This window comes from Salmo salar, chromosome 16 (genome assembly GCF_965601325.2).
Source record: "Salmo salar chromosome 16, fSalSal1, whole genome shotgun sequence".
Classification (NCBI taxonomy): domain Eukaryota; kingdom Metazoa; phylum Chordata; class Actinopteri; order Salmoniformes; family Salmonidae; genus Salmo; species Salmo salar.
In genome coordinates, this window is record NC_138306.1 from 14,492,501 (window position 1) to 14,518,847 (window position 26,347).

At 54.7% G+C, this 26,347-nt stretch overlaps 1 protein-coding gene across 1 annotated transcript in view; it reads left to right on the plus strand.

Moving 5' to 3' along the window:
* The window catches only part of LOC106573210 (matrix metalloproteinase-15), a 32,464-nt gene that overhangs the window by 4,006 nt on the left and 2,111 nt on the right, over positions 1 to 26,347 (plus strand). The window contains exons 2-9 of the mRNA XM_014148038.3: positions 3,005 to 3,153; positions 3,430 to 3,552; positions 4,859 to 5,166; positions 5,363 to 5,524; positions 6,218 to 6,609; positions 6,745 to 6,883; positions 25,403 to 25,553; positions 25,792 to 25,907. Coding sequence (XP_014003513.2) covers positions 3,005 to 3,153; positions 3,430 to 3,552; positions 4,859 to 5,166; positions 5,363 to 5,524; positions 6,218 to 6,609; positions 6,745 to 6,883; positions 25,403 to 25,553; positions 25,792 to 25,907 — 1,540 coding nt within the window. The remainder of the gene's footprint in view (positions 1 to 3,004; positions 3,154 to 3,429; positions 3,553 to 4,858; positions 5,167 to 5,362; positions 5,525 to 6,217; positions 6,610 to 6,744; positions 6,884 to 25,402; positions 25,554 to 25,791; positions 25,908 to 26,347) is intronic.

The following is a 26,347-nucleotide window of genomic DNA, read 5'->3' on the forward strand; positions in this document are numbered from 1 at the left end:
TAGACGTTATTGTTGTCATATAGTTTTCTTCACTGCATTGCAGGCATTAGCAGGCAAAAGACCATGTTCATAATCATCATTGTTGCCACTGTCTAATAACGGATGTAAAAAAAGAACGATAGCAAAAATGATTTTCTACGTTGTAGAATAATAGTGAAGACATCAAAACTATGAAGTAACACACATGGAATCATGTATTAACCAAAAAAAGTTAAACAAATCAAAATATATTTTATATTTGCACACGCTTTGCATTCTCTCAACCAGCTTTGGGAGGTAGTCACCTGGAATGCATTTCAATTAACAGGTGTGCCTTGTTAAAAATTAATTTGTGGAATTTCTTTCCTTCTTAATGTGTTTGAGCCAATCAGTTGTGCTGTAGGGGTGGTATCCAGAAGATTGCCCTATATGGTAAAAGACCAAGTCCATATTATGGCAAGAACAGCTCAAATAGGCAAAGAGAAACAACAGTCCATCATTACTTTATTAAGACATGAAGGTCAGTCAATCCGGAAAATTTCAAGAACTTGAATTTCTTCAAGTTCAGTCACAAAAACCATCAAGCGCTATGATGAAACTGGCTCTCATAAGGACCGCCACAGGAAAGGAAGACCCAGAGTTACCTCTGCTGCAAGAGGATAAGTTCATTAGAGTTACCAGCCTCAGAAATCTGCAATTAACTGCACCTCAGATTGTAGGCCAAATAAATGCTTCACAGAGTTCAAGTAACAGACAACATCTCAACATCAACTGTTCAGAGGAGACTGTGTGAATCAGGCCTTCATGGTCGAATTGCTTCAAAGAAACCATTACCTAAGGACACCAATAAGAAGAAGATACTTGATTGGGCCAAGAAACACGAGCGATGGACATTAGACCAGTGGAAATCTGTCCTTTGGTCTGATGAGTCCTAATTTGAGATTTTTGGTTCCAACCACCGTGTCTTTGTGAGATGGAGAGTAGGTGAACGGATGATCTCCGCATGTGTGGTTCCCACCGTGAAGCACGGAGGAGGATGTGTGATGGTGTGGGGGTGCTTTGCTGGTGACACTGTCTGTGATTTATTTAGAATTCAAGGCACACTTAACCAACATGGCTACCACAGCATTCTGCAGTGATACGCCAACCTGTCTGGTTTGCGCTTAGTGGGAATATAATTTGTTTTTCAATAAGACAATGACCCAAAACACACCTCCAGACTGTGTAAAGGCTACATTGACATTGACCCTGTATATAGCCTCGTTATTTTATTGTGTTCCTTTTTATTATTTTTTACTTTAGTTTATTTGGTAAATATTTTCTTAACTCTTTCTTGAACTGCAATATTGGTTAAGGGCTTGTAAGTAAGCATTTCACAGTAAGGTTGTATTCTGACACCTCCCGGGTGGCGCACTGGTCTAAGGCACTGCATCGCAGTGCTAGCTGTGCCACCAGAGATTCAAACTCAGGCTCTGGGTTCGAACCCAGGCTCTGGCGCAGCCGGCCGCGACCGGGAGGTCCATGGGGCGATGCACAATTGGCCCATCGTCGTCCGGGTTAGGGAGGGTTTGGCCGGCAGGGATATCCTTGTCTCATCGTGCACTAGTGACTCATATGGCGGGCCGGGCGCAGTGCACGCTGACCAGGTCGCCAGGTGTACGGTGTTTCCTCCGACACATTGGTGCGGCTGGCTTCCTGGTTGGATGTGGATTGTGTCAAGAAGCAGTGCGGCTTTGTCGGGTTGTGTTTCGGGGGACACATGGCTCTCGACCTTCGCCTCTCCCGAGTCTGTACGGGAGTTGCAGCGATGAGACCAGACTGTAACTACTACCAATTGAATACCACGAAATTGGGGAGAAAAAAGTGGTAAAAAAAAATATAGACAGTTTAATCTTGTTTTTTTTAACATTTCCTGTATATACTGTAAGTTCGCCCACACGACGCCAGGACAGCGGAGTCAATCACCACCTTCCGTAGACACCTGAAACCCCACCTCTTTAAGGAATACCTGGGATAGGATATAGTAATCCCCCCCCCCCCCCCCAAAAAAAAAGATATAGATGTACTATTGTAAAGTGGTTGTTCCACTGGATATCTTAAGGTGAATGCACCAATTTGTAAGTCGCTCTGGATAAGAGCGTCTGCTAAATGACGTAAATGTAAATGTAAAAATTTGTTTTGTGTTGAAGAGAGACTTCAGCCAAATTACAAAATGACACATTGGTTTCCTTACCCTGTAAACAGTCTGTGGACAAGGTTTGACAGCGATCCATGGTTTGGTTTCTCTGGAACTGTTTCCACATTTGTGGCACAGCTCCCATTCAAGTCATGGGACCGATATTATAATTTTTCGCGCATCATGTCCAAATCATCCGAAAGTATCTAAAATGGATTGTAACTTCAACAAAGTCACATAGATGTTTTGAACATGATGCGCGAACAATGCTAATATCGGTCCCAATACTAAAACATTAGCATGTGGAAACAGTGCCAGGGAAAGTAAATCAAGGCATGGATTTCTACCATACCTTGTCCATAGACTTCTTACAGGGTAAGGAAACCAATGTGTCTTTTTGTAATTTGGGTGAACTGTCCCTTTAACGGCTTACATTCCAAAGCTTTTACTGTTAGACCCCATGACTTCTGCTCTGTCGGTCCTATTAACCACAGGATCGGATCAGTAGATATCTAAGCTGCCAATAAGGACTCGAAGGAGGAATGCCATACAAACCATCTGTTTCTCTGTCCTCTCGGTCTCTATTCTTCTCTTTTTTTAACCCCCCCTCTCTCTCCATTTGTTGTTTCTCTCTCATTGTCTTTTTCACTTTCTCTATCTCTGTCTGGCTCTTTCTCTGCCTCCCCACTCACCACCACCACTCACTCACCCTCACTCACTCACTCACTCACTCACTCACTCACTCACTCACTCACTCACTCACTCACTCACTCACGCACTCACTCACTCACTCACTCGCTCAATCTATCTCCATCTGTCCATCTCTCTATCCCTGTTGTGTAATTATAGTCGTGGTTGCGGAGTTTTGGCTACCTGTCCCAGGCCAGCAGACAGATGTCCACCATGCAGTCCTCTCAGATCCTGTCAAATGCTGTCAGCGACATGCAGCGCTTCTATGGCCTGGAGGTCACTGGAGAGATGGACGATGCCACACTGAAGTATGGATGGCACTGACAGCCGAAATTATACTTTTCTCCTAGTGTCTGAAGCCCTCCAGGTTGACTGTACAGCCTGATAGACTAAATTGATAATGATGCCAAGATAATGTAGAGTCATGATTACATTTCTAGAGCATTTCTGAGCCAGATAAAAGTTGCACCTCCTGGTCTAGGAGTATGGAACCACTCTCTAGCCTTCAATTAACATCAATGTATCTAATCCTATCTGTGGTCATCAGGGCTCTTTTCAATTTAGTTTTTCTCTCTTCCCTTTAGGGCCATGAGAAGGCCTCGCTGTGGAGTCCCAGACAAATCTTTTGGGCAGACTGAGAACGGTATGAGGCGGAAACGCTACACTCTCACTGACCAGAAGTGGGACAAGAACCATCTGACCTACAGGTGTGTGGTAGGTCTATGTATGCCGGGGGATTCTAAGAAATCCATTTTGGGAATCTCACAGATTTCCCCATGCCTGAACTGACGGCCGTGCAAAGCGTCAGTATTAGCAATATGTCAAAGACACCTGCATTCCCATATGTGTATAAACCATATATACACTCAACAAAAATATAAACGCAACATGCAACAATTTCATAGATTTGACTGAGTTACAGTTCATATAAGGAAATCAGTGAATTGAAACATATTCATTAGGCCCTAATATATGGATTTCACATGACTGGGAATACAGATATCTATCTGTTGGTCACAGATACTTAATATAAGGTAGGGGAGTGGATTAGACAACTAGTCAGTATCTGGTGTGACCACCATTTGCCTCATACAGCGCGACATCTCCTTCGCATAGAGTTGATCAGGCCGTTGATTGTGGAATGTTGTCCCACTCCTCTGTGCGAAGTTGCTGGATATTGGCGGGAACTGGAACGTGCTGTCGTACACATCAATCTAGAGCATCCCAAACACGCTCAATGGGTGACATGTCTGGTGAGTATGTAGGCCATGGAATAACTGGGACATTTTCAGCCTCCAGGAATTGTGTACAGATCCTTGCGACATGGGGCCGTGCATTATCATGCTGAAATATGAGGTGATGGTGATGTATGAATTTGCACGACAATGGGCCTCAGGATCTCGTCACGGTGTCTCTGTGCATTCAAATTGCCATCGATAAACTGCAATTGTGTTCGTTGTCCGTAGCTTATGCCTGACCAACCATAACCCCACTGCCACCATGGGGCGCTCTGTTCACAACGTTGACATCAGCAAACCGCTTACCTACACGACACCATACACGTGGTCTGCGGTTGTGAGGCCAGTTGAACGTACCGCCAAATTATCTAAAACTATGTTGGAGGAAGCATATCTTAGAGAAATGAACATTCCTTTCTCTGGCATCAGCTCTGGTGGATATTCCTGCAGTCAGCATGCCAATTGCACGCTCTCTCAACTTGTGACATCTGTGGCATTGTGTTGTGTGACAAAATTGCACATTTGAATCAGTTTCTTGATATGCCACACCTGTCAGGTGGATGGATTATCTTGGCAAAGGAGAAATGCTCACTAACAGGGACGTAATCGAGAGAGAAATAAGCTTCTTGTGCGTATGGAAAATGTCTGGGACCTTTTTTATTTCATCTCATGAAACATGGGACCAACATTTTACATGTTGCATTTATATATTTCTTCAGTGTTGTATGTGTAAGTACTAAGAATATCTTGTCCTTTCCTCAACCCCCTCTCCCAGCATTATGAATACTACCCCGAAGGTCGGTGAGGAGCGGACACAAGAAGCCATCCGCAAGGCCTTTTTGGTGTGGGAGCATGTGACACCACTGACCTTCGAAGAAATCGCCTTCCAAGACATCACCAACAGCAGCCAGGACGCGCTAGATATCATGCTGTTGTTTGCCTCCGGTTTCCATGGAGACATGTCTCTGTTTGACGGCGAAGGGGGGTCCCTGGCTCATGCCTACTACCCAGGGCCCGGGATGGGCGGAGACACACACTTTGACGCAGACGAACCGTGGACACTTGACAACCATAATCCATCAGGTAAGATAGACACTTTGTCCCCTTTGCCCCCATTGTCTCCTCAGTCAGTCATTACATACAGACAAATGACCGTTACTATTTCCATGTCATTTGTTTCTAAATGAATTCCTTATTGATATCTTTTGATATACATTTTCTTTCTCCTCTTCCTATCATTGTCTCTCCCTCTCTCCATTCCTCCCTCCTCTCCTCCCAGGTATTGACCTATTCCTGGTTGCGGTGCATGAGCTGGGCCATGCTCTGGGCCTGGAGCACTCTGACAACACCAATGCCATCATGTCTCCCCTCTACCAGTACATGGACACAAAGACCTTCTCACTCCCAGAGGATGACAGGAGTGGAATACAGAAGATATATGGTGAGGAGCCCTTCCTCAGGCCCCCACAGTGCGCGCGCACACACACATACACAATAGACCCCCTTCAATTGAGATTCTCCCTCACAGCATGCCATACATGCTTTTACAATGATCCTACTCTGTCCATGACTGAATAGAAGTCATTGTCCCTTTGTGTGTCATAAAACTAGTGAATGTTTGTATGTGCACTGCAGACACACTGAAGATAGTATTTAGCGATCCTTATCGTAGTTCACACTCATAGTTCAACAGATTCTTCGGGATTTTGGCAATGAGGCCCTTTATCTTCTTCCTCAGAGTCAGATGAACTGTTGTTAGCAATTGCGCTAGTTAGCAACTTCCCTCAAACAGCATGCAGAGACACAAAAATGCTAACCCCGAGTTCATCTGACTCTAGGGAAGTAGATAAAATCCTGAAGTATCCCTTTAAAGGTTGTAAGTCTTGTGTAAGTACTGTATGTCTGTTTTTCCTCTCTCTGTCACTGTGCAACCAGAAGGGCTTCCTTCCAAAAAGCTTCATGGGCTTCCTGCCACAGCACGGAGTGGAAAATTAGACTCTCTCTCTCTCTGTCTGTGTGTGTGTGTGTGTGTGTGTGCGTGCGCGCCCAAACAAGCAACAGAGAGGGGAATATGTGTTAGATTAATTAATTCAAACTAGTGGAATTTATAACGTCATGATCTTGGATTGTGCAGGACCTCCAGACGATTCTCCCACTCAGGACCCACCCACCACCACCAGGGATGACACCGCCCCCCACCAAGACCCCACCATCACTGCTCCTCCAGATCTAAACCCCACCACCACCCCTTATCGTTCTCTCCAGACAGACCCCCCCAGCCCCACCTATGACCCTGACACCCCAGACCAACAAGAACCTGAACCAGATCCCACCGACGCACCTCACCTCCCTCCAATCCCTGACCCAGAACCCACCATCCCCTGGCCTGACCCTGTGCCGGTGACCCCCTACATCAGGAGAGATGAGCCTCGTCGCCCTGTGCAGCCTGACCACACCGCCCTGGACATCTGTGACGGGGACTTTGATACGGTCACCATGCTGCGAGGGGAGATGTTTGTCTTCAAGGTGAGAAGCAGAGCTATTCTAAGAATACAGCGTTTTTTTTTTGGTTTAGTTCTATTAATTCATACTTCATACTAATCTCCCAAAAGAGGATGAAGTTAGTAAATATGTTCGGACGGTGTGTTCTGTCCTTTCCAGGGTGGCTGGTTCTGGAGAGTTAGAAGGAACCGTGTCCTGGACAACTACCCAATGCCCATTTCTGTCTTCTGGGTTGGACTACCTGATGATATAGACTCTGGCTATGAACGGCACGATGGGAAATTTGTCTTTTTCAAAGGTCTGTATTTTCCTTGAATCTCATATGAAGTTTCTTTCTTGTAAAATTGTTGAAATCTACTTGGGTGCGTTCACTCTAGAAACACAGGGACCAAGATTTCGTCCTTCTCCACTGCATTCCTCATGTTTTAAACTACAGTCGGGAATAGGTTCATGGGGTGCAGCTAGCAGCAGTGGAAAGCAGCTGGCAGGCCTGGATGGATTGCATCAGTCGCTGCTCCAGATGCTGATTTCCTAGGTTTCAGTTTGCGTAGAGAATAAGACTTGGAGGGGATCGAGTAGAGCAGGGGTACGGGCTGCACCGTTTCTTTATGTGTTCGGACTCTTTTTTTTACTTTCTGTGTGTTCTCGCACAAAGGACAACCAATAGTTGCATCAGTAGTCTGTTTACAGCGGTTGAATGTTCTTTAGTGTTTTTAAGAGTGCTACATTTTTTTGGCTCTGTTATTTGTTGAATCTGAGATAGTAACAAATCACTGGCATCAAATGTTGCAAATGAAACCTGTGCCTAACTTCTCTTTCCTCTCTTCTCACATCTTCCTCTTCTTGATGGTCCTCTCCACCCTCTGTCCTCTACCCTCTCCTCTGTCCTCTCCTCTGTCCTCTACCCTCTCCTCTGTCCTCTCCTCTGTCCTCTACCCTCTCCTCTGTCCTCTCCTCTGTCCTCTACCCTCTCCTCTGTCCTCTACCCTCTCCTCTGTCCTCTACCTTCTCCTCTGTTCTCTACCCTCTCCTCTGTCCTCTACCCTCTCCTCTGTCCTCTACCCTCTCCTCTGTCCTCTACCCTCTCCTCTGTCCTCTACCCTCTCCTCTGTTCTCTACCCTCTCCTCTGTCCTCTACCCTCTCCTCTGTCCTCTACCCTCTCCTCTGTCCTCTACCCTCTCCTCTGTCCTCTACCCTCTCCTCTGTCCTCTACCCTCTCCTCTGTCCTCTCCTCTGTCCTCTACCCTCTCCTCTGTCCTCTACCCTCTCCTCTGTCCTCTCCTCTGTCCTCTACCCTCTCCTCTGTCCTCTCCTCTGTCCTCTACCCTCTCCTCTGTCCTCTACCCTCTCCTCTGTCCTCTACCCTCTCCTCTGTCCTCTACCCTCTCCTCTGTCCTCTCCTCTGTCCTCTACCCTCTCCTTTGTCCTCTACCCTCTCCTCTGTCCTCTACCCTCTCCTCTGTCCTCTCCTCTGTCCTCTACCCTCTCCTCTGTCCTCTACCCTCTCCTCTGTCCTCTACCTTCTCCTCTGTTCTCTGCCCTCTCCTCTGTCCTCTCCTCTGTCCTCTACCCTCTCCTCTACCCTCTCCTCTGTCCTCTACCCTCTCCTCTGTCCTCTACCCTCTCCTCTGTCCTCTACCCTCTCCTCTGTCCTCTACCCTTTCCTCTGTCCTCTACCCTTTCCTCTGTCCTCTACCCTCTCCCCTGTCCTCTGCCCTCTCCTCTGTCCTCTGCCCTCTCCTCTGTCCTCTACCCTCTCCTCTGTCCTCTACCCTCTCCTCTGTCCTCTAACCTCTCCTCTGTGCTCTACCCTCTCCTCTGTCCTCTACCCTCTCCTCTGTCCTCTACCCTCTCCTCTGCCCTCTCCTCTGTGCTCTGCCCTCCCCTCTGTCATCTACCCTCTCCTCTGCCCTCTCCTCTGTCCTCCGCCCTCTCCTCTGTCCTCTACCCTCTCCTCTGTTCTCTGTCCTCTCCTCTGTCCTCTACCCTTTCCTCTGTCCTCTACCCTCTCCTCGTTCCTCTGTCCTCTACCCTCTCCTCTACCCTCTCCTCTGTCCTCTACCCTCTCCTCTGTCCTCTGCCCTCTCCTCTGTCCTCTGTCCTCTACCCTCTCCTCTGTCCTCTACCCTCTCCTCTGTCCTCTGCCCTCTCCTCTGTCCTCTCCTCTGTCCTCTACCCTCTCCTCTACTCTGTCCTCTACCCTCTCCTCTGTCCTCTACCCTCTCCTCTGTCCTCTACCCTCTCCTCTGTCCTCTACCCTCTCCTCTGTCCTCTACCCTCTCCTCTACCCTTTCCTCTGTCCTCTACCCTTTCCTCTGTCCTCTACCCTTTCCTCTGTCCTCTGCCCTCTCCTCTGTCCTCTACCCTCTCCTCTGTCCTCTACCCTCTCCTCTGTCCCCTACCCTCTCCTCTGTCCTCTACCCTTTCCTCTGTCCTCTGCCCTCTCCTCTGTCCTCTACCCTCTCCTCTGTCCTCTACCCTCTCCTCTGTCCTCTACCCTCTCCTCTGTCCTCTACCCTCTACTCTGTCCTATACCCTCTCCTCTGTCCTCTACCCTCTCCTCTGTCCTCTACCCTCTCCTCTGTCCCCTACCCTCTCCTCTGTCCTCTACCCTCTCCTCTACTCTGTCCTCTACCCTCTCCTCTGTCCTCTACCCTCTCCTCTGTCCTCTACCCTCTCCTCTGTCCTCTACCCTCTCCTCTGTCCTCTACCCTCTCCTCTGTCCCCTACCCTCTCCTCTACCCTCTCCTCTGTCCTCTACCCTCTCCTCTGTCCTCTCCTCTGTCCTCTACCCTTTCCTCTGTCCTCTACCCTTTCCTCTGTCCTCTACCCTCTCCTCTGTCCTCTGCCCTCTCCTCTGTCATCTGCCCTCTCCTCTGTCCTCTACCCTCTCCTCTGTCCTCTACCCTCTCCTCTGTCCTCTACCCTCTCCTCTGTCCTCTACCCTCTCCTCTGCCCTCTCCTCTGCCCTCTCCTCTGTGCTCTGCCCTCCCCTCTGTCCTCTACCCTCTCCTCTGCCCTCTACTCTGTCCTCTGCCCTCTCCTCTGTCCTCTGCCCTCTCCTCTGTCCTCTGCCCTCTCTTCTGTCCTCTACCCTCCTCTGTCCTCTGCCCTCTCTTCTGTCCTCTACCCTCCTCTGTCCTCCACCCTCTCCTCTGTCCTCTACCCTCTTCTCTGTCCTCTACCCTCTCCTCTGTCCTCTGCCCTCTACCCTCTGTTCTCTGCCCTCTCCTCTGTCCTCTACCCTCTCCTCTGTTCTCTGTCCTCTGTCCTCTCCTCTGCCCTCTCCTCTGTCCTCTACCCTCTCCTCTGTCCTCTACCCTCTCCTCTGTCCTCTACCCTCTCCTCTGTCCTCTACCCTCTCCTCTGTCCTCTACCCTCTCCTCTGTCCTCTATCCTTTCCTCTGTCCTCTACCCTCTCCTCTTTCCTCTGTCCTCTACCCTCTCCTCTGTCCTCTACCCTCTCCTCTGTCCTCTGCCCTCTCCTCTGTCCTCTACCATCTCCTCTGTCCTCTCCTCTGTCCTCTACCCTCTCCTCTGCCTCTCCTCTGTCCTCTGCCCTCTCCTCTGTCCTCTACCCTCTCCTCTACCCTCTCCTCTGTCCTCTACCCTCTCCTCTGTCCTCTACCCTCTCCTCTGTCCTCTACCCTCTCCTCTACCCTTTCCTCTGTCCTCTACCCTTTCCTCTGTCCTCTGCCCTCTCCTCTGTCCTCTACCCTCTCCTCTGTCCTCTACCCTCTCCTCTGTCCTCTACCCTTTCCTCTGTCCTCTACCCTCTCCCCTGTCCTCTGCCCTGTCCTCTGTCCTCTGCCCTCTCCTCTGTCCTCTACCCTCTCCTCTGTCCTCTACCCTCTCCTCTGTCCTCTACCCTCTCCTCTGTCCTCTACTCTCTCCTCTGTCCTCTACCCTCTCCTCTGTTCTCTGTCCTCTGTCCTCTCCTCTGTCCTCTCCTCTGCCCTCTCCTCTGTCCTCTACCCTCTCCTCTGTCCTCTGCCCTCTCCTCTGTCCTCTGCCCTCTCCTCTGTCCTCTCCTCTGTCCTCTACCCTCTCCTCTGTCCTCTACCCTCTCCTCTGTCCCCTACCCTCTCCTCTGTCCTCTGCCCTCTCCTCTGTCCTCTGCCCTCTCCTCTGTCCTCTGCCCTCTCCTCTGTCCTCTGCCCACTCCTCTGTCCTCTGCCCACTCCTCTGTCCTCTGCCCTCTCCTCTGTCCTCTACCCTCTCCTCTGTCCTCTACCCTCTCCTCTGTCCTCTGCCCTCTCCTCTGTCCTCTGCCCTCTCCTCTGTCCTCTGCCCTCTCCTCTGTCCTCTGCCCACTCCTCTGTCCTCTGCCCTCTCCTCTGTCCTCTGCCCTCTCCTCTGCCCTCTCCTCTGTCCTCTACCCTCTCCTCTGTCCTCTACCCTCTCCTCTGTCCTCTGCCCTCTACCCTCTGTTCTCTGCCCTCTCCTCTGTCGTCTACTCTCTCCTCTGTCGTCTACTCTCTCCTCTGTCCTCTACCCTCTCCTCTGTCCTCTCCTCTGTCCTCTACCCTCTCCTCTGTCCTCTACCCTCTCCTCTGTCCTCTACCCTCTCCTCTGTCCTCTGCCCTCTCCTCTGTCCTCTCCTCTGTCCTCTACCCTCTCCTCTGTCCTCTACCCTCTCCTCTGTCCTCTACCCTCTCCTCTGTCCTCTACCCTCTCCTCTGTCCCCTACCCTCTCCTCTGTCCTCTACCCTCTCCTCTGTCCTCTGCCCTCTCCTCTGTCCTCTGCCCTCTCCTCTGTCCTCTGCCCACTCCTCTGTCCTCTGCCCTCTCCTCTGTCCTCTGCCCTCTCCTCTGTCCTCTTCACTCTCCTCTGTCCTCTCCTCTGTCCTCTACCCTCTCCTCTGCCTGTCATCTGCCCTCTCCTCTGTCCTCTGCCCTCTCCTCTATCCTCTACCCTCTCCTCTGTCCTCTGCCCTCTCCTCTGTCCTCTCCTCTTTCCTCTACCCTCTCCTCTACCCTCTCCTCTGTCCTCTACCCTCTCCTCTGTCCTCTACCCTCTCCTCTGTCCTCTACCCTCTCCTCTACCCTTTCCTCTGTCCTCTACCCTTTCCTCTGTCCTCTACCCTCTCCTCTGTCCTCTGCCCTCTACCCTCTGTTCTCTGCCCTCTCCTCTGTCGTCTACTCTCTCCTCTGTCCTCTACCCTCTCCTCTGTCCTCTCCTCTGTCCTCTACCCTCTCCGCTGTCCTCTACCCTCTCCTCTGTCCTCTACCCTCTCCTCTGTCCTCTGCCCTCTCCTCTGTCCTCTCCTCTGTCCTCTACCCTCTCCTCTGTCCTCTACCCTCTCCTCTGTCCTCTACCCTCTCCTCTGTCCTCTACCCTCTCCTCTGTCCCCTACCCTCTCCTCTGTCCTCTACCCTCTCCTCTGTCCTCTGCCCTCTCCTCTGTCCTCTGCCCTCTCCTCTGTCCTCTGCCCACTCCTCTGTCCTCTGCCCTCTCCTCTGTCCTCTGCCCTCTCCTCTGTCCTCTATCCTCTCCTCTGTCCTCTACCGTCTCCTCTGCCCTCTCCTCTGTCCTCTACCCTCTCCTCTGTCCTCTACCCTCTCCTCTGTCCTCTGCCCTCTCCTCTGTCCTCTGCCCTCTACCCTCTGTTCTCTGCCCTCTCGTCTGTCGTCTACTCTCTCCTCTGTCCTCTACCCTCTCCTCTGTTCTCTGTCCTCTGTCCTCTCCTCTGCCCTCTCCTCTGTCCTCTACCCTCTCCTCTGTCCTCTACCCTCTCCTCTGTCCTCTACCCTTTCCTCTGTCCTCTACCCTCTCCTCTGTCCTCTACCCTCTCCTCTGTCCTCTGTCCTCTGCCCTCTCCTCTATCCTCTTCCCTCTCCTCTGTCCTCTCCTCTGTCCTCTACCCTCTCTCTGCCTGTCATCTGCCCTCTCCTCTGTCCTCTGCCCTCTCCTCTATCCTCTACCCTCTCCTCTGTCCTCTGCCCTCTCCTCTGTCCTCTCCTCTTTCCTCTACCCTCTCCTCTACCCTCTCCTCTGTCCTCTACCCTCTCCTCTGTCCTCTACCCTCTCCTCTGTCCTCTACCCTCTCCTCTACCCTTTCCTCTGTCCTCTACCCTTTCCTCTGTCCTCTACCCTTTCCTCTGTCCTCTACCCTCTCCTCTGTCCTCTGCCCTCTCCTCTGTCCTCTGCCCTCTCCTCTGTCCTCTACCCTGTCCTCTGTCCTCTACCCTCTCCTATGTCCTCTACCCTCTCCTATGTCCTCTGCCCTCTCCTATGTTCTCTACCCTCTCCTCTGTTCTCTGCCCTCTCCTCTGTTCTCTGCCCTCTCCTCTGTCCTCTGCCCTCTCCTCTGTCCTCTACCCCCTCCTCTGCCCTCTCCTCTGTCCTCTACCCTCTCCTCTGTCCACTGCCCTCTCCTCTGCCCTCTCCTCTGTCCTCTGCCCTTCTCCTCTGTCCTCTGCCCTCTCCTCTGTCCTCTACCCTCCTCTCTGTCCTCTACCCTCTCCTCTACCCTCTCCTCTGTACTCTACCCTCTCCTCTGCCTGTCCTCTGTCCTCTGCCCTCTCCTCTGTCCTCTCCTCTTTCTTCTACCCTCTCCTCTGCCTGTCCTCTGCCTTCTCCTCTGTCCTCTACCCTCTCCTCTGTCCTCTACCCTCTCCTCTGTCCTCTACCCTCTCCTCTGTCCTCCACCCTCTCCTCTGTCCTCTACCATGTCCTCTACCCTCTCCTCTGTCCTCTACCCTCTCCTCTGTCCTCTACCCTCTCCTCTGTCCTCTACCCTCTCCTCTGTCCTCTACCCTCTCCTCTGTCCTCTGCCCTCTCCTCTGTTTTCCTCTGTCCTCTACCCTCTCCTCTACCCTCTCCTCTACCCTCTACCCTCTCCTCTGTCCTCTACCCTCTCCTCTACCCTTTCCTCTCTCCTCTACCCTCTCCTCTACCCTTTCCTCTGTCCTCTGCCCTCTCCTCTGTCCTCTGCCCTCTCCTCTGTCCTCTGCCCTCTCCTCTGTCCTCTGCCCTCTCCTCTGTCCTCTGCCCTCTCCTCTGTCCTCTGCCCTCTCCTCTGTCCTCTACCCTCTCCTCTGTCCTCTACCCTCTCCTCTGCCCTCTCCTCTGTCCTCTACCCTCTTCTCTGTCCTCTGCCCTCTCCTCTGTCCTCTGCCCTCTCCTCTGCCCTCTCCTCTGTCCTCTGCCCTCTCCTCTGTCCTCTGCCCTCTCCTCTGTCCTCTGCCCTCTCCTCTGTCCTCTGCCCTCTCCTCTGTCCTCTGCCCTCTCCTCTGTCCTCTACCCTCTCCTCTGTCCTCTACCCTCTCCTCTGTCCTCTACCCTCTCCTCTGTCCTCTACCCTCTCCTCTGTCCTCTGCCCTCTCCTCTGTCCTCTACCCTCTCCTCTGTCCTCTACCCTCTCCTCTGTCCTCTACCCTCTCCTCTGTCCTCTACCCTCTCCTTGTCCTCTACCCTCTCCTCTGTCCTCTGCCCTCTCCTCTGTTCTCTGCCCTCTCCTCTGTCCTCTGCCCTCTCCTCTGTCCTCTACCCTCTCCTCTGTCCTCTGCCCTCTCCTCTGTCCTCTACCCTGTCCTCTGTCCCTCTGCCCTCTCCTCTGTCCTCTGCCCTCTCCTCTGTCCTCTGCCCTCTCCTCTGTCCTCTACCCTCCCTCTGTCCTCTACCCTCTCCTCTACCCTCTCCTCTGTCCTCTACCCTCTCCTCTGCCTGTCCTCTGTCCTCTGCCCTCTCCTCTGTCCTCTACCCTCTCCTCTGTCCTCTGCCCTCTCCTCTGTCCTCTACCCTCTCCTCTGTCCTCTACCCTCTCCTCTGTCCTCTACCCTCTCCTCTGTCCTCTACCCTCTCCTCTGCCCTCTCCCTGTCCTCTCCTCTGTCCTCTACCCTCTCCTCTGTCCTCTACCCTCTCCTCTGTCCTCTACCCTCTCCTCTGTCCTCTACCCTCTCCTCTGTCCTCTGCCCTCTCCTCTGTCCTCTACCCTCTCCTCTGTCCTCTACCCTCTCCTCTACCCTCTCCTCTGTCCTCTACCCTCTCCTCTGTCCTCTACCCTCTCCTCTGTCCTCTACCCTCTCCTCTACCCTCCTCTGTCCTCTGCCCTCTCCTCTGTCCTCTGCCCTCTCCTCTGTCCTCTGCCCTCTCCTCTGTCCTCTGCCCTCTCCTCTGTCCTCTGCCCTCTCCTCTGTCCTCTGCCCTCTCCTCTGTCCTCTGCCCTCTCCTCTGTCCTCTGCCCTCTCCTCTGTCCTCTGCCCTCTCCTCTGTCCTCTGCCCTCTCCTCTGTCCTCTACCCTCTCCTCTGTCCTCTACCCTCTCCTCTGTCCTCTGCCCTCTCCTCTGCCCTCTCCTGTGTCCTCTCCCCTCCCTCTGTCCTCTACCCTCTCCTCTGTCCTCTACCCTCTCCTCTACCCTCTCCTCTGTCTTCTCCTCTGTCCTCTACCCTCTCCTCTGTCCTCTACCCTCTCCTCTGTCCTCTGCCCTCTCCTCTGTCCTCTGCCCTCTCCTCTGTCCTCTACCCTCTCCTCTGTCCTCTGCCCTCTCCTCTGTCCTCTGCCCTCTCCTCTGTCCTCTACCCTCTCCTCTGTCCTCTGCCCTCTCCTCTGTCCTCTGCCCTCTCCTCTGTCCTCTGCCCTCTCCTCTGTCCTCTGCCCTCTCCTCTGTCCTCTGCCCTCTCCTCTGTCCTCTGCCCTCTCCTCTGTCCTCTGCCCTCTCCTCTGTCCTCTGCCCTCTCCTCTGTCCTCTACCCTCTCCTCTACCCTTCCTCTGTCCTCTGCCCTCTCCTCTGTCCTCTGCCCTCTCCTCTGTCCTCTGCCCTCTCCACTGTCCTCTGCCCTCTCCTCTGTCCTCTGCCCTCTCCTCTGTCCTCTACCCTCTCCTCTGTCCTCTGCCCTCTCCTCTGTCCTCTACCCTCTCCTCTGTCCTCTGCCCTCTCCTCTGTCCTCTCCTCCTCTGTCCCTCTCCTCTCGTCCTCTCCCTCTCCTCTACCCTCTCCTCTGTCCTCTACCCTCTCCTCTGCCTGTCCTCTGCCCTCTCCTCTGTCCTCTAGCCCTCTCCTCTGTCCTCTACCCTCTCCTCTGTCCTCTACCCTCTCCTCTGTCCTCTCCTCTCTCTCCTCTCCCTCGTCCTCTGCCCTCTCCTCTGTCCTCTACCCTCTCCTCTGTCCTCTACCCTCTCCTCTGTCCTCTACCCTCTCCTCTGTCCTCTACCATGTCCTCTACCCTCTACCCTGTCCTCTACCCTCTCCTCTGTCCTCTCCTCTGTCCTCTACCCTCTCCTCTGTCCTCTGCCCTCTCCTCTGCCCTCTCCTGTGTCCTCTCCCCTCCTCTCTGTCCTCTACCCTCTCCTCTACCCTCTCCTCTGTCTCTCCTCTGTCCTCTACCCTCTCCTCTGCCCTCTCCTCTGTCCTCTACCCTCTCCTCTGTCCTCTGCCCTCTTCTCTGTCCTCTGCCCTCTCCTCTGTCCTCTGCCCTCTCCTCTGCCCTCTCCTCTGTTCTCTGCCCTCTCCTCTGTCCTCTGCCCTCTCCTCTGTCCTCTGCCCTCTCCTCTGTCCTCTGCCCTCTCCTCTGTCCTCTGCCCTCTCCTCTGTCCTCTGCCCTCTCCTCTGTCCTCTGCCCTCTCCTCTGTCCTCTGCCCTCTCCTCTGTCCTCTACCCTCTCCTCTGTCCTCTACCCTCTCCTCTGTCCTTTACCCTCTCCTCTGTCCTCTACCCTCTCCTCTGTCCTCTACCCTCTCCTCTGTCCTCTACCCTCTCCTCTGCCTCTCCTCTGTCCTCTGCCCTCTCCTCTGTCCTCTCCTCTGTCTTCTACCCTCTCCTCTACCCTGTCCTCTGTCCTCTACCCTCTCCTCTGTCCTCTCCTCTGTCCTCTGCCCTCTCCTCTGTCCTCTGCCCTCTCCTCTATCCTCTACCCTCTCCTCTGTCCTCTGCCCTCTCTCCTCTACCCTCTCCTCTACCCTCTCCTCTGTCCTCTACCCTCTCCTCTGTCCTCTACCCTCTCCTCTGTCCTCTACCCTCTCCTCTACCCTTTCCTCTGTCCTCTACCCTTTCCTCTGTCCTCTACCCTTTCCTCTGTCCTCTACCCTCTCCTCTGTCCTCTACCCTCTCCTCTGTCCTCTACCCTCTCCTCTGTCCTCTGCCCTCTCCTCTGCCCTCTCCTGTGTCCTCTCCCCTCCTCTCTGTCCTCTACCCTCTCCTCTACCCTCTCCTCTGTCTTCTCCTCTGTCCTCTACCCTCTCCTCTGTCCTCTGCCCTCTTCTCTGTCCTCTGCCCTCTCCTCTGTCCTCTGCCCTCTCCTCTGCCCTCTCCTCTGTCCTCTGCCCTCTCCTCTGTCCTCTGCCCTCTCCTCTGTCCTCTGCCCTCTCCTCTGTCCTCTGCCCTCTCCTCTGTCCTCTGCCCTCTCCTCTGTCCTCTGCCCTCTCCTCTGTCCTCTGCCCTCTCCTCTGTCCTCTACCCTTTCCTCTGTCCTCTACCCTCTCCTCTGTCCTCTGCCCTCTCCTCTGTCCTCTGCCCTCTCCTCTGTCCTCTACCCTCTCCTCTGTCCTCTACCCTCTCCTCTGTCCTCTACCCTCTCTGTCCTCTACCCTCTCCTCTGTTCTCTGTCCTCTGTCCTCTCCTCTGTCCTCTCCTCTGCCCTCTCCTCTGTCCTCTACCCTCTCCTCTGTCCTCTGCCCTCTCCTCTGTCCTCTCCTCTGTCCTCTGCCCTCTCCTCTGACCTCTGCCCTCTCCTCTGTCCTCTACCCTCTCCTCTACCCTCTCCTCTGTCCTCTACCCTCTCCTCTGTCCTCTACCCTCTCCTCTGTCCTCTACCCTCTCCTCTACCCTCTACCCTCTCCTCTGTCCTCTACCCTCCCCTCTGTCCTCTGTCCTCTACCCTCTCCTCTGTCCTCTGCCCTCTCCTCTGACCTCTGCCCTCTCCTCTGTCCTCTACCCTCTCCTCTACCCTCTCCTCTGTCCTCTACCCTCTCCTCTGTCCTCTACCCTCTCCTCTGTCCTCTACCCTCTCCTCTGTCCTCTACCCTCTCCTCTGTCCTCTACCCTCTCCTCTGTCCTCTACCCTCTCCTCTGTCCTCTACCCTCTCCTCTGTCCCCTACCCTCTCCTCTGTCCTCTACCCTCTCCTCTGTCCTCTGTCCTCTGCCCTCTCCTCTGTCCTCTGCCCACTCCTCTGTCCTCTGCCCTCTCCTCTGCCCTCTCCTCTGTCCTCTACCCTCTCCTCTGTCCTCTACCCTCTCCTCTGTCCTCTACCCTCTCCTCTGTCCTCTGCCCTCTACCCTCTATTCTCTGCCCTCTCCTCTGTTGTCTACTCTCTCCTCTGTCCTCTACCCTCTCCTCTGTCCTCTACCCTCTCCTCTGTCCTCTACCCTCTCCTATGTCCTCTGCCCTCTCCTCTGTCCTCTCCTCTGTCCTCTACCCTCTCCTCTGTCCTCTACCCTCTCCTCTGTCCTCTACCCTCTCCTCTGTCCTCTACCCTCTCCTCTGTCCCCTACCCTCTCCTCTGTCCTCTACCCTCTCCTCTGTCCTCTGTCCTCTGCCCTCTCCTCTGTCCTCTGCCCTCTCCTCTGCCCTCTCCTCTGTCCTCTGCCCTCTCCTCTGTCCTCTACCCTCTCCTCTGTCCTCTACCCTCTCCTCTGTCCTCTGCCCTCTACCCTCTGTTCTCTGCCCTCTCCTCTGTTGTCTACTCTCTCCTCTGTCCTCTACCCTCTCCTCTGTCCTCTACCCTCTCCTCTGTCCTCTACCCTCTCCTATGTCCTCTGCCCTCTCCTCTGTCCTCTCCTCTGTCCTCTACCTTCTCCTCTGTCCTCTACCCTCTCCTCTGTCCTCTACCCTCTCCTCTGTCCTCTACCCTCTCCTCTGTCCTCTACCCTCTCCTCTGTCCTCTACCCTCTCCTCTGTCCCCTACACTCTCCTCTGTCCTCTACCCTCTCCTCTGTCCTCTGTCCTCTGCCCTCTCCTCTGTCCTCTGCCCACTCCTCTGTCCTCTGTCCTCTGTCCTCTGCCCTCTCCTCTGTCCTCTGCCCACTCCTCTGTCCTCTGCCCTCTCCTCTGCCCTCTCCTCTGTCCTCTACCCTCTCCTCTGTCCTCTACCCTCTCCTCTGTCCTCTACCCTCTCCTCTGTCCTCTGCCCTCTACCCTCTATTCTCTGCCCTCTCCTCTGTTGTCTACTCTCTCCTCTGTCCTCTACCCTCTCCTCTGTCCTCTACCCTCTCCTCTGTCCTCTACCCTCTCCTATGTCCTCTGCCCTCTCCTCTGTCCTCTCCTCTGTCCTCTACCCTCTCCTCTGTCCTCTACCCTCTCCTCTGTCCTCTACCCGCTCCTGTGTCCTCTACCCTCTCCTCTGTCCCCTACCCTCTCCTCTGTCCTCTACCCTCTCCTCTGTCCTCTGTCCTCTGCCCTCTCCTCTGTCCTCTGCCCTCTCCTCTGCCCTCTCCTCTGTCCTCTGCCCTCTCCTCTGTCCTCTACCCTCTCCTCTGTCCTCTACCCTCTCCTCTGTCCTCTGCCCTCTACCCTCTGTTCTCTGCCCTCTCCTCTGTTGTCTACTCTCTCCTCTGTCCTCTACCCTCTCCTCTGTCCTCTACCCTCTCCTCTGTCCTCTACCCTCTCCTATGTCCTCTGCCCTCTCCTCTGTCCTCTCCTCTGTCCTCTACCTTCTCCTCTGTCCTCTACCCTCTCCTCTGTCCTCTACCCTCTCCTCTGTCCTCTACCCTCTCCTCTGTCCTCTACCCTCTCCTCTGTCCTCTGCCCTCTCCTCTGTCCTCTGCCCTCTCCTCTGTCCTCTGCCCTCTCCTCTGTCCTCTGCCCACTCCTCTGTCCTCTGCCCACTCCTCTGTCCTCTGCCCACTCCTCTGTCCTCTACCCTCTCCTCTGTCCTCTGCCCTCTCCTCTGTCCTCTGCCCTCTCCTCTGTCCTCTGCCCACTCCTCTGTCCTCTGCCCACTCCTCTGTCCTCTGCCCTCTCCTCTGTCCTCTGCCCTCTCCTCTGTCCTCTGCCCTCTCCTCTGCCCTCTCCTCTGTCCTCTACCCTCTCCTCTGTCCTCTACCCTCTCCTCTGTCCTCTGCCCTCTACCCTCTGTTCTCTGCCCTCTCCTCTGTCGTCTACTCTCTCCTCTGTCCTCTACCCTCTCCTCTGTCCTCTCCTCTGTCCTCTACCCTCTCCTCTGTCCTCTACCCTCTCCTCTGTCCTCTACCCTCTCCTCTGCCCTCTCCTCTGTCCTCTCCTCTGTCCTCTACCCTCTCCTCTGTCCTCTACCCTCTCCTCTGTCCTCTACCCTCTCCTCTGTCCCCTACCCTCTCCTCTGTCCTCTACCCTCTCCTCTGTCCTCTGCCCTCTCCTCTGTCCTCTGCCCTCTCCTATGTCCTCTGCCCACTCCTCTGTCCTCTGCCCTCTCCTCTGTCCTCTACCCTCTCCTCTGTCCTCTACCGTCTCCTCTGCCCTCTCCTCTGTCGTCTACTCTCTCCTCTGTCCTCTACCCTCTCCTCTGTTCTCTGTCCTCTGTCCTCTCCTCTGCCCTCTCCTCTGTCCTCTACCCTCTCCTCTGTCCTCTACCCTCTCCTCTGTCCTCTACCCTTTCCTCTGTCCTCTACCCTCTCCTCTGTCCTCTACCCTCTCCTCTGTCCTCTGTCCTCTGCCCTCTCCTCTATCCTCTTCCCTCTCCTCTGTCCTCTCCTCTGTCCTCTACCCTCTCCTCTGCCTGTCCTCTGCCCTCTTCTCTGTCCTCTGCCCTCTCCTCTATCCTCTACCCTCTCCTCTGTCCTCTGCCCACTCCTCTGTCCTCTCCTCTGTCCTCTACCCTCTCCTCTACCCTCTCCTCTGTCCTCTACCCTCTCCTCTGTCCTCTACCCTCTCCTCTGTCCTCTACCCTCTCCTCTACCCTTTCCTCTGTCCTCTACCCTTTCCTCTGTCCTCTACCCTTTCCTCTGTCCTCTACCCTCTCCTCTGTCCTCTACCCTCTCCTCTGTCCTCTGCCCTCTCCTCTGTCCTCTACCCTGTCCTCTGTCCTCTACCCTCTCCTATGTCCTCTACCCTCTCCTCTGTCCTCTACCCTCTCCTATGTCCTCTACCCTCTCCTCTGTTCTCTGCCCTCTCCTCTGTTCTCTGCCCTCTCCTCTGTCCTCTGCCCTCTCCTCTGTCCTCTACCCTCTCCTCTGTCCTCTGCCCTCTCCTCTGTCCTCTACCCTGTCCTCTGCCCTCTCCTCTGCCCTCTCCTCTGTCCTCTGCCCTTCTCCTCTGTCCTCTGCCCTCTCCTCTGTCCTCTACCCTCCTCTCTGTCCTCTACCCTCTCCTCTACCCTCTCCTCTGTCCTCTACCCTCTCCTCTGCCTGTCCTCTGTCCTCTGCCCTCTCCTCTGTCCTCTACGCTCTCCTCTGTCCTCTGCCCTCTCCTCTGTCCTCTACCCTCTCCTCTGTCCTCTACCCTCTCCTCTGTCCTCTCCTCTATCTTCTACCCTCTCCTCTGCCTGTCCTCTGCCTTCTCCTCTGTCCTCTACCCTCTCCTCTGTCCTCTACCCTCTCCTCTGTCCTCTACCCTCTCCTCTGTCCTCTACCATGTCCTCTACCCTCTACCCTGTCCTCTACCCTCTCCTCTGTCCTCTCCTCTGTCCTCTACCCTCTCCTCTGTCCTCTACCCTCTCCTCCGTCCTCTACCCTCGTCCTCTACCCTCTCCTCTCTCCTCTGTCCTCTCCTCTGTCCTCTCCTCTGTCCTCTCCTCTGTCCTCTACCCTCTCCTCTACCCTCTCCTCTACCCTCTACCCTCTCCTCTGTCCTCTACCCTTTCCTCTGTCCTCTACCCTCTCCTCTACCCTTTCCTCTGTCCTCTGCCCTCTCCTCTGTCCTCTGCCCTCTCCTCTGTCCTCTGCCCTCTCCACTGTCCTCTGCCCTCTCCTCTGTCCTCTGCCCTCTCCTCTGTCCTCTGCCCTCTCCTCTGTCCTCTGCCCTCTCCTCTGTCCTCTACCCTCTCCTCTGTCCTCTACCCTCTCCTCTGTCCTCTGCCCTCTCCTCTGCCCTCTCCTGTGTCCTCTCCCCTCCTCTCTGTCCTCTACCCTCTCCTCTGTCCTCTACCCTCTCCTCTACCCTCTCCTCTGTCTTCTCCTCTGTCCTCTACCCTCTCCTCTGCCCTCTCCTCTGTCCTCTACCCTCTCCTCTGTCCTCTGCCCTCTCCTCTGTCCTCTGCCCTCTCCTCTGCCCTCTCCTCTGTCCTCTGCCCTCTCCTCTGTCCTCTGCCCTCTCCTCTGTCCTCTACCCTCTCCTCTGTCCTCTACCCTCTCCTCTGTCCTCTGCCCTCTCCTCTGTCCTCTGCCCTCTACCCTCTCCTCTGTCCTCTACCCTCTCCTCTGTCCTATAATGTATGCATTCACTACTGTAAGTCGCTCTGGATAAGAGCGTCTGCTAAATGACTAAAATGTAAAAAAATGTCCTACCCTCTCCTCTGTCCTCTACCCTCTCCTCTGTCCTCTACCCTCTCCTCTGTCCTCTACCCTCTCCTCTGTCCTCTCCTCTGTCCTCTACCCTCTCCTCTGTCCTCTGCCCTCTCCTCTGCCCTCTCCTCTGTCCTCTACCCTCTCCACTGTCCTCTACCCTCTCCTCTGTCCTCTACCCTCTCCTCTGTCCTCTCCTCTGTCCTCTACCCTCTCCTCTGCCTGTCCTCTGTCCCCTGCCCTCTCCTCTGTCCCCTGCCCTCTCCTCTGTCCCCTGCCCTCTCCTCTGTCCTCTACCCTCTCCTCTGTCCTCTACCCTCTCCTCTGTCCTCTACCCTCTCCTCTGTCCTCTGCCCTCTCCTCTGTCCTCTGCCCTCTCCTCTGTCCTCTTCTCTGTCCTCTGCCCTCTCCTCTGTCCTCTACCCTCTCCTCTGTCCTCTACCCTCTCCTCTGTCCTCTGCCCTCTCCTCTGTCCTCTCCTCTGTCCTCTACCCTCTCCTCTGTCCTCTACCCTCTCCTCTGCCTGTCCTCTGCCCTCTTCTCTGTCCTCTGCCCTCTCCTCTATCCTCTACCCTCTCCTCTGTCCTCTGCCCACTCCTCTGTCCTCTCCTCTGTCCTCTACCCTCTCCTCTACCCTCTCCTCTGTCCTCTACCCTCTCCTCTGTCCTCTACCCTCTCCTCTGTCCTCTACCCTCTCCTCTACCCTTTCCTCTGTCCTCTACCCTTTCCTCTGTCCTCTACCCTTTCCTCTGTCCTCTACCCTCTCCTCTGTCCTCTACCCTCTCCTCTGTCCTCTGCCCTCTCCTCTGTCCTCTACCCTGTCCTCTGTCCTCTACCCTCTCCTATGTCCTCTACCCTCTCCTCTGTCCTCTACCCTCTCCTATGTCCTCTACCCTCTCCTCTGTTCTCTGCCCTCTCCTCTGTTCTCTGCCCTCTCCTCTGTCCTCTGCCCTCTCCTCTGTCCTCTACCCTCTCCTCTGTCCTCTGCCCTCTCCTCTGTCCTCTACCCTGTCCTCTGCCCTCTCCTCTGCCCTCTCCTCTGTCCTCTGCCCTTCTCCTCTGTCCTCTGCCCTCTCCTCTGTCCTCTACCCTCCTCTCTGTCCTCTACCCTCTCCTCTACCCTCTCCTCTGTCCTCTACCCTCTCCTCTGCCTGTCCTCTGTCCTCTGCCCTCTCCTCTGTCCTCTACGCTCTCCTCTGTCCTCTGCCCTCTCCTCTGTCCTCTACCCTCTCCTCTGTCCTCTACCCTCTCCTCTGTCCTCTCCTCTATCTTCTACCCTCTCCTCTGCCTGTCCTCTGCCTTCTCCTCTGTCCTCTACCCTCTCCTCTGTCCTCTACCCTCTCCTCTGTCCTCTACCCTCTCCTCTGTCCTCTACCATGTCCTCTACCCTCTACCCTGTCCTCTACCCTCTCCTCTGTCCTCTCCTCTGTCCTCTACCCTCTCCTCTGTCCTCTACCCTCTCCTCCGTCCTCTACCCTCTCCTCTGTCCTCTACCCTCTCCTCTCTCCTCTGTCCTCTCCTCTGTCCTCTCCTCTGTCCTCTCCTCTGTCCTCTACCCTCTCCTCTACCCTCTCCTCTACCCTCTACCCTCTCCTCTGTCCTCTACCCTTTCCTCTGTCCTCTACCCTCTCCTCTACCCTTTCCTCTGTCCTCTGCCCTCTCCTCTGTCCTCTGCCCTCTCCTCTGTCCTCTGCCCTCTCCACTGTCCTCTGCCCTCTCCTCTGTCCTCTGCCCTCTCCTCTGTCCTCTGCCCTCTCCTCTGTCCTCTGCCCTCTCCTCTGTCCTCTACCCTCTCCTCTGTCCTCTACCCTCTCCTCTGTCCTCTGCCCTCTCCTCTGCCCTCTCCTGTGTCCTCTCCCCTCCTCTCTGTCCTCTACCCTCTCCTCTGTCCTCTACCCTCTCCTCTACCCTCTCCTCTGTCTTCTCCTCTGTCCTCTACCCTCTCCTCTGCCCTCTCCTCTGTCCTCTACCCTCTCCTCTGTCCTCTGCCCTCTCCTCTGTCCTCTGCCCTCTCCTCTGCCCTCTCCTCTGTCCTCTGCCCTCTCCTCTGTCCTCTGCCCTCTCCTCTGTCCTCTACCCTCTCCTCTGTCCTCTACCCTCTCCTCTGTCCTCTGCCCTCTCCTCTGTCCTCTGCCCTCTACCCTCTCCTCTGTCCTCTACCCTCTCCTCTGTCCTATAATGTATGCATTCACTACTGTAAGTCGCTCTGGATAAGAGCGTCTGCTAAATGACTAAAATGTAAAAAAATGTCCTACCCTCTCCTCTGTCCTCTACCCTCTCCTCTGTCCTCTACCCTCTCCTCTGTCCTCTACCCTCTCCTCTGTCCTCTCCTCTGTCCTCTACCCTCTCCTCTGTCCTCTGCCCTCTCCTCTGCCCTCTCCTCTGTCCTCTACCCTCTCCACTGTCCTCTACCCTCTCCTCTGTCCTCTACCCTCTCCTCTGTCCTCTCCTCTGTCCTCTACCCTCTCCTCTGCCTGTCCTCTGTCCCCTGCCCTCTCCTCTGTCCCCTGCCCTCTCCTCTGTCCCCTGCCCTCTCCTCTGTCCTCTACCCTCTCCTCTGTCCTCTACCCTCTCCTCTGTCCTCTACCCTCTCCTCTGTCCTCTGCCCTCTCCTCTGTCCTCTGCCCTCTCCTCTGTCCTCTTCTCTGTCCTCTGCCCTCTCCTCTGTCCTCTACCCTCTCCTCTGTCCTCTACCCTCTCCTCTGTCCTCTGCCCTCTCCTCTGTCCTCTCCTCTGTCCTCTACCCTCTCCTCTGTCCTCTACCCTCTCCTCTGTCCTCTACCCTCTTCTCTGTCCTCTACCCTCTCCTCTGTCCTCTCCTCTGTCCTCTACCCTCTCCTCTGTCCTCTGCCCTCTCCTCTGCCCTCTCCTCTGTCCTCTACCCTCTCCACTGTCCTCTACCCTCTCCTCTGTCCTCTACCCTCTCCTCTGTCCTCTCCTCTGTCCTCTACCCTCTCCTCTGCCTGTCCTCTGTCCCCTGCCCTCTCCTCTGTCCCCTGCCCTCTCCTCTGTCCCCTGCCCTCTCCTCTGTCCTCTACCCTCTCCTCTGTCCTCTACCCTCTCCTCTGTCCTCTACCCTCTCCTCTGTCCTCTGCCCTCTCCTCTGTCCTCTGCCCTCTCCTCTGTCCTCTCCTCTGTCCTCTGCCCTCTCCTCTGTCCTCTACCCTCTCCTCTGTCCTCTACCCTCTCCTCTGTCCTCTACCCTCTCCTCTGTCCTCTACCCTCTCCTCTGTCCTCTCCTCTGTCCTCTACCCTCTCCTCTGTCCTCTACCCTCTCCTCTGTCCTCTACCCTCTCCTCTGTCCTCTACCCTCTCCTCTGTCCTCTACCCTCTCCTCTGTCCTCTCCTCTGTCCTCTACCCTCTCCTCTGTCCTCTACCCTCTCCTCTGTCCTCTACCCTCTCCTCTGTCCTCTGCCCTCTCCTCTGTCCTCTGCCCTCTCCTCTCCCTCTGTAGGGGACAGGTACTGGGTGTTCAGGGAGGCTGATGTGGTGCCTGGTTACCCCCAGCCCCTGGTAGAGTACGGTCAGGGCATCCCCACAGACAGGATCGACACAGCCATCTGGTGGGAGCCCACCGGCTACACATACTTCTTCAGAGGAGACAGGTGACCACATGCCCCCGAATGCCTTGCCTTTACTCTACCATACCCAATCTCCACTAACTGACTGACAGTGTGGAATGATACATGTAAAAGTGAAATGACATTCAATTAGTCAAGGGAGAGCAGTTTTAGCCCTGACTATTGAGAGACAGAAAGACATAAGTTGTTTGCGGTAGTAATCATCAGCCCATTTAACTGCTATGTGCTTAATCGTCTGTCTTGTCACCGTCCTTTCCTGCAGATACTGGCGTTTTGATGAAGAGTCCCGCACCGGTGACAGAGACTACCCTAAACCTGTCTCCAGGTGGGGCAAGGTCCCATCCTCTCCTAAAGGAGCCTTCCTCAGCGACGATGGCGGTGAGTGAGTCACTATAAGGGAAACTGTCTGTAAAAATGGAGGGAGGCTATAGATTCTGAGCTGAGAGGGGAAAGGGTTGGGACGCATGAGATCTTAGGTTTGGAGAGGTCGCCCATGCTTCACCCAGGAATCGAGTGCCTGGCAAAAGTATTCTAATGTAACGTCTCAGAATCTATCCTAAAGTCCCACCCCGGCTAATGCTTTTCAAAGTGGTTTCCTGTAGTGAAAAAAAATTTAAAAATCTGACGGCCCAAATGTCTTCCTGATAAGTAGTTTTTTCATTTTTTTCATCAAAAGGGAAAGGTACTTGTGAAGGGGAATTAAAAACAGCCTCTAGTCCAATTGAAGCTTCACAGTACTGTAAATATTACTAGCACAGCTCGGCAATGACACTATCCTGTGAAGTGTGACAAACTTGTGTCATGATGAATAAACAGTT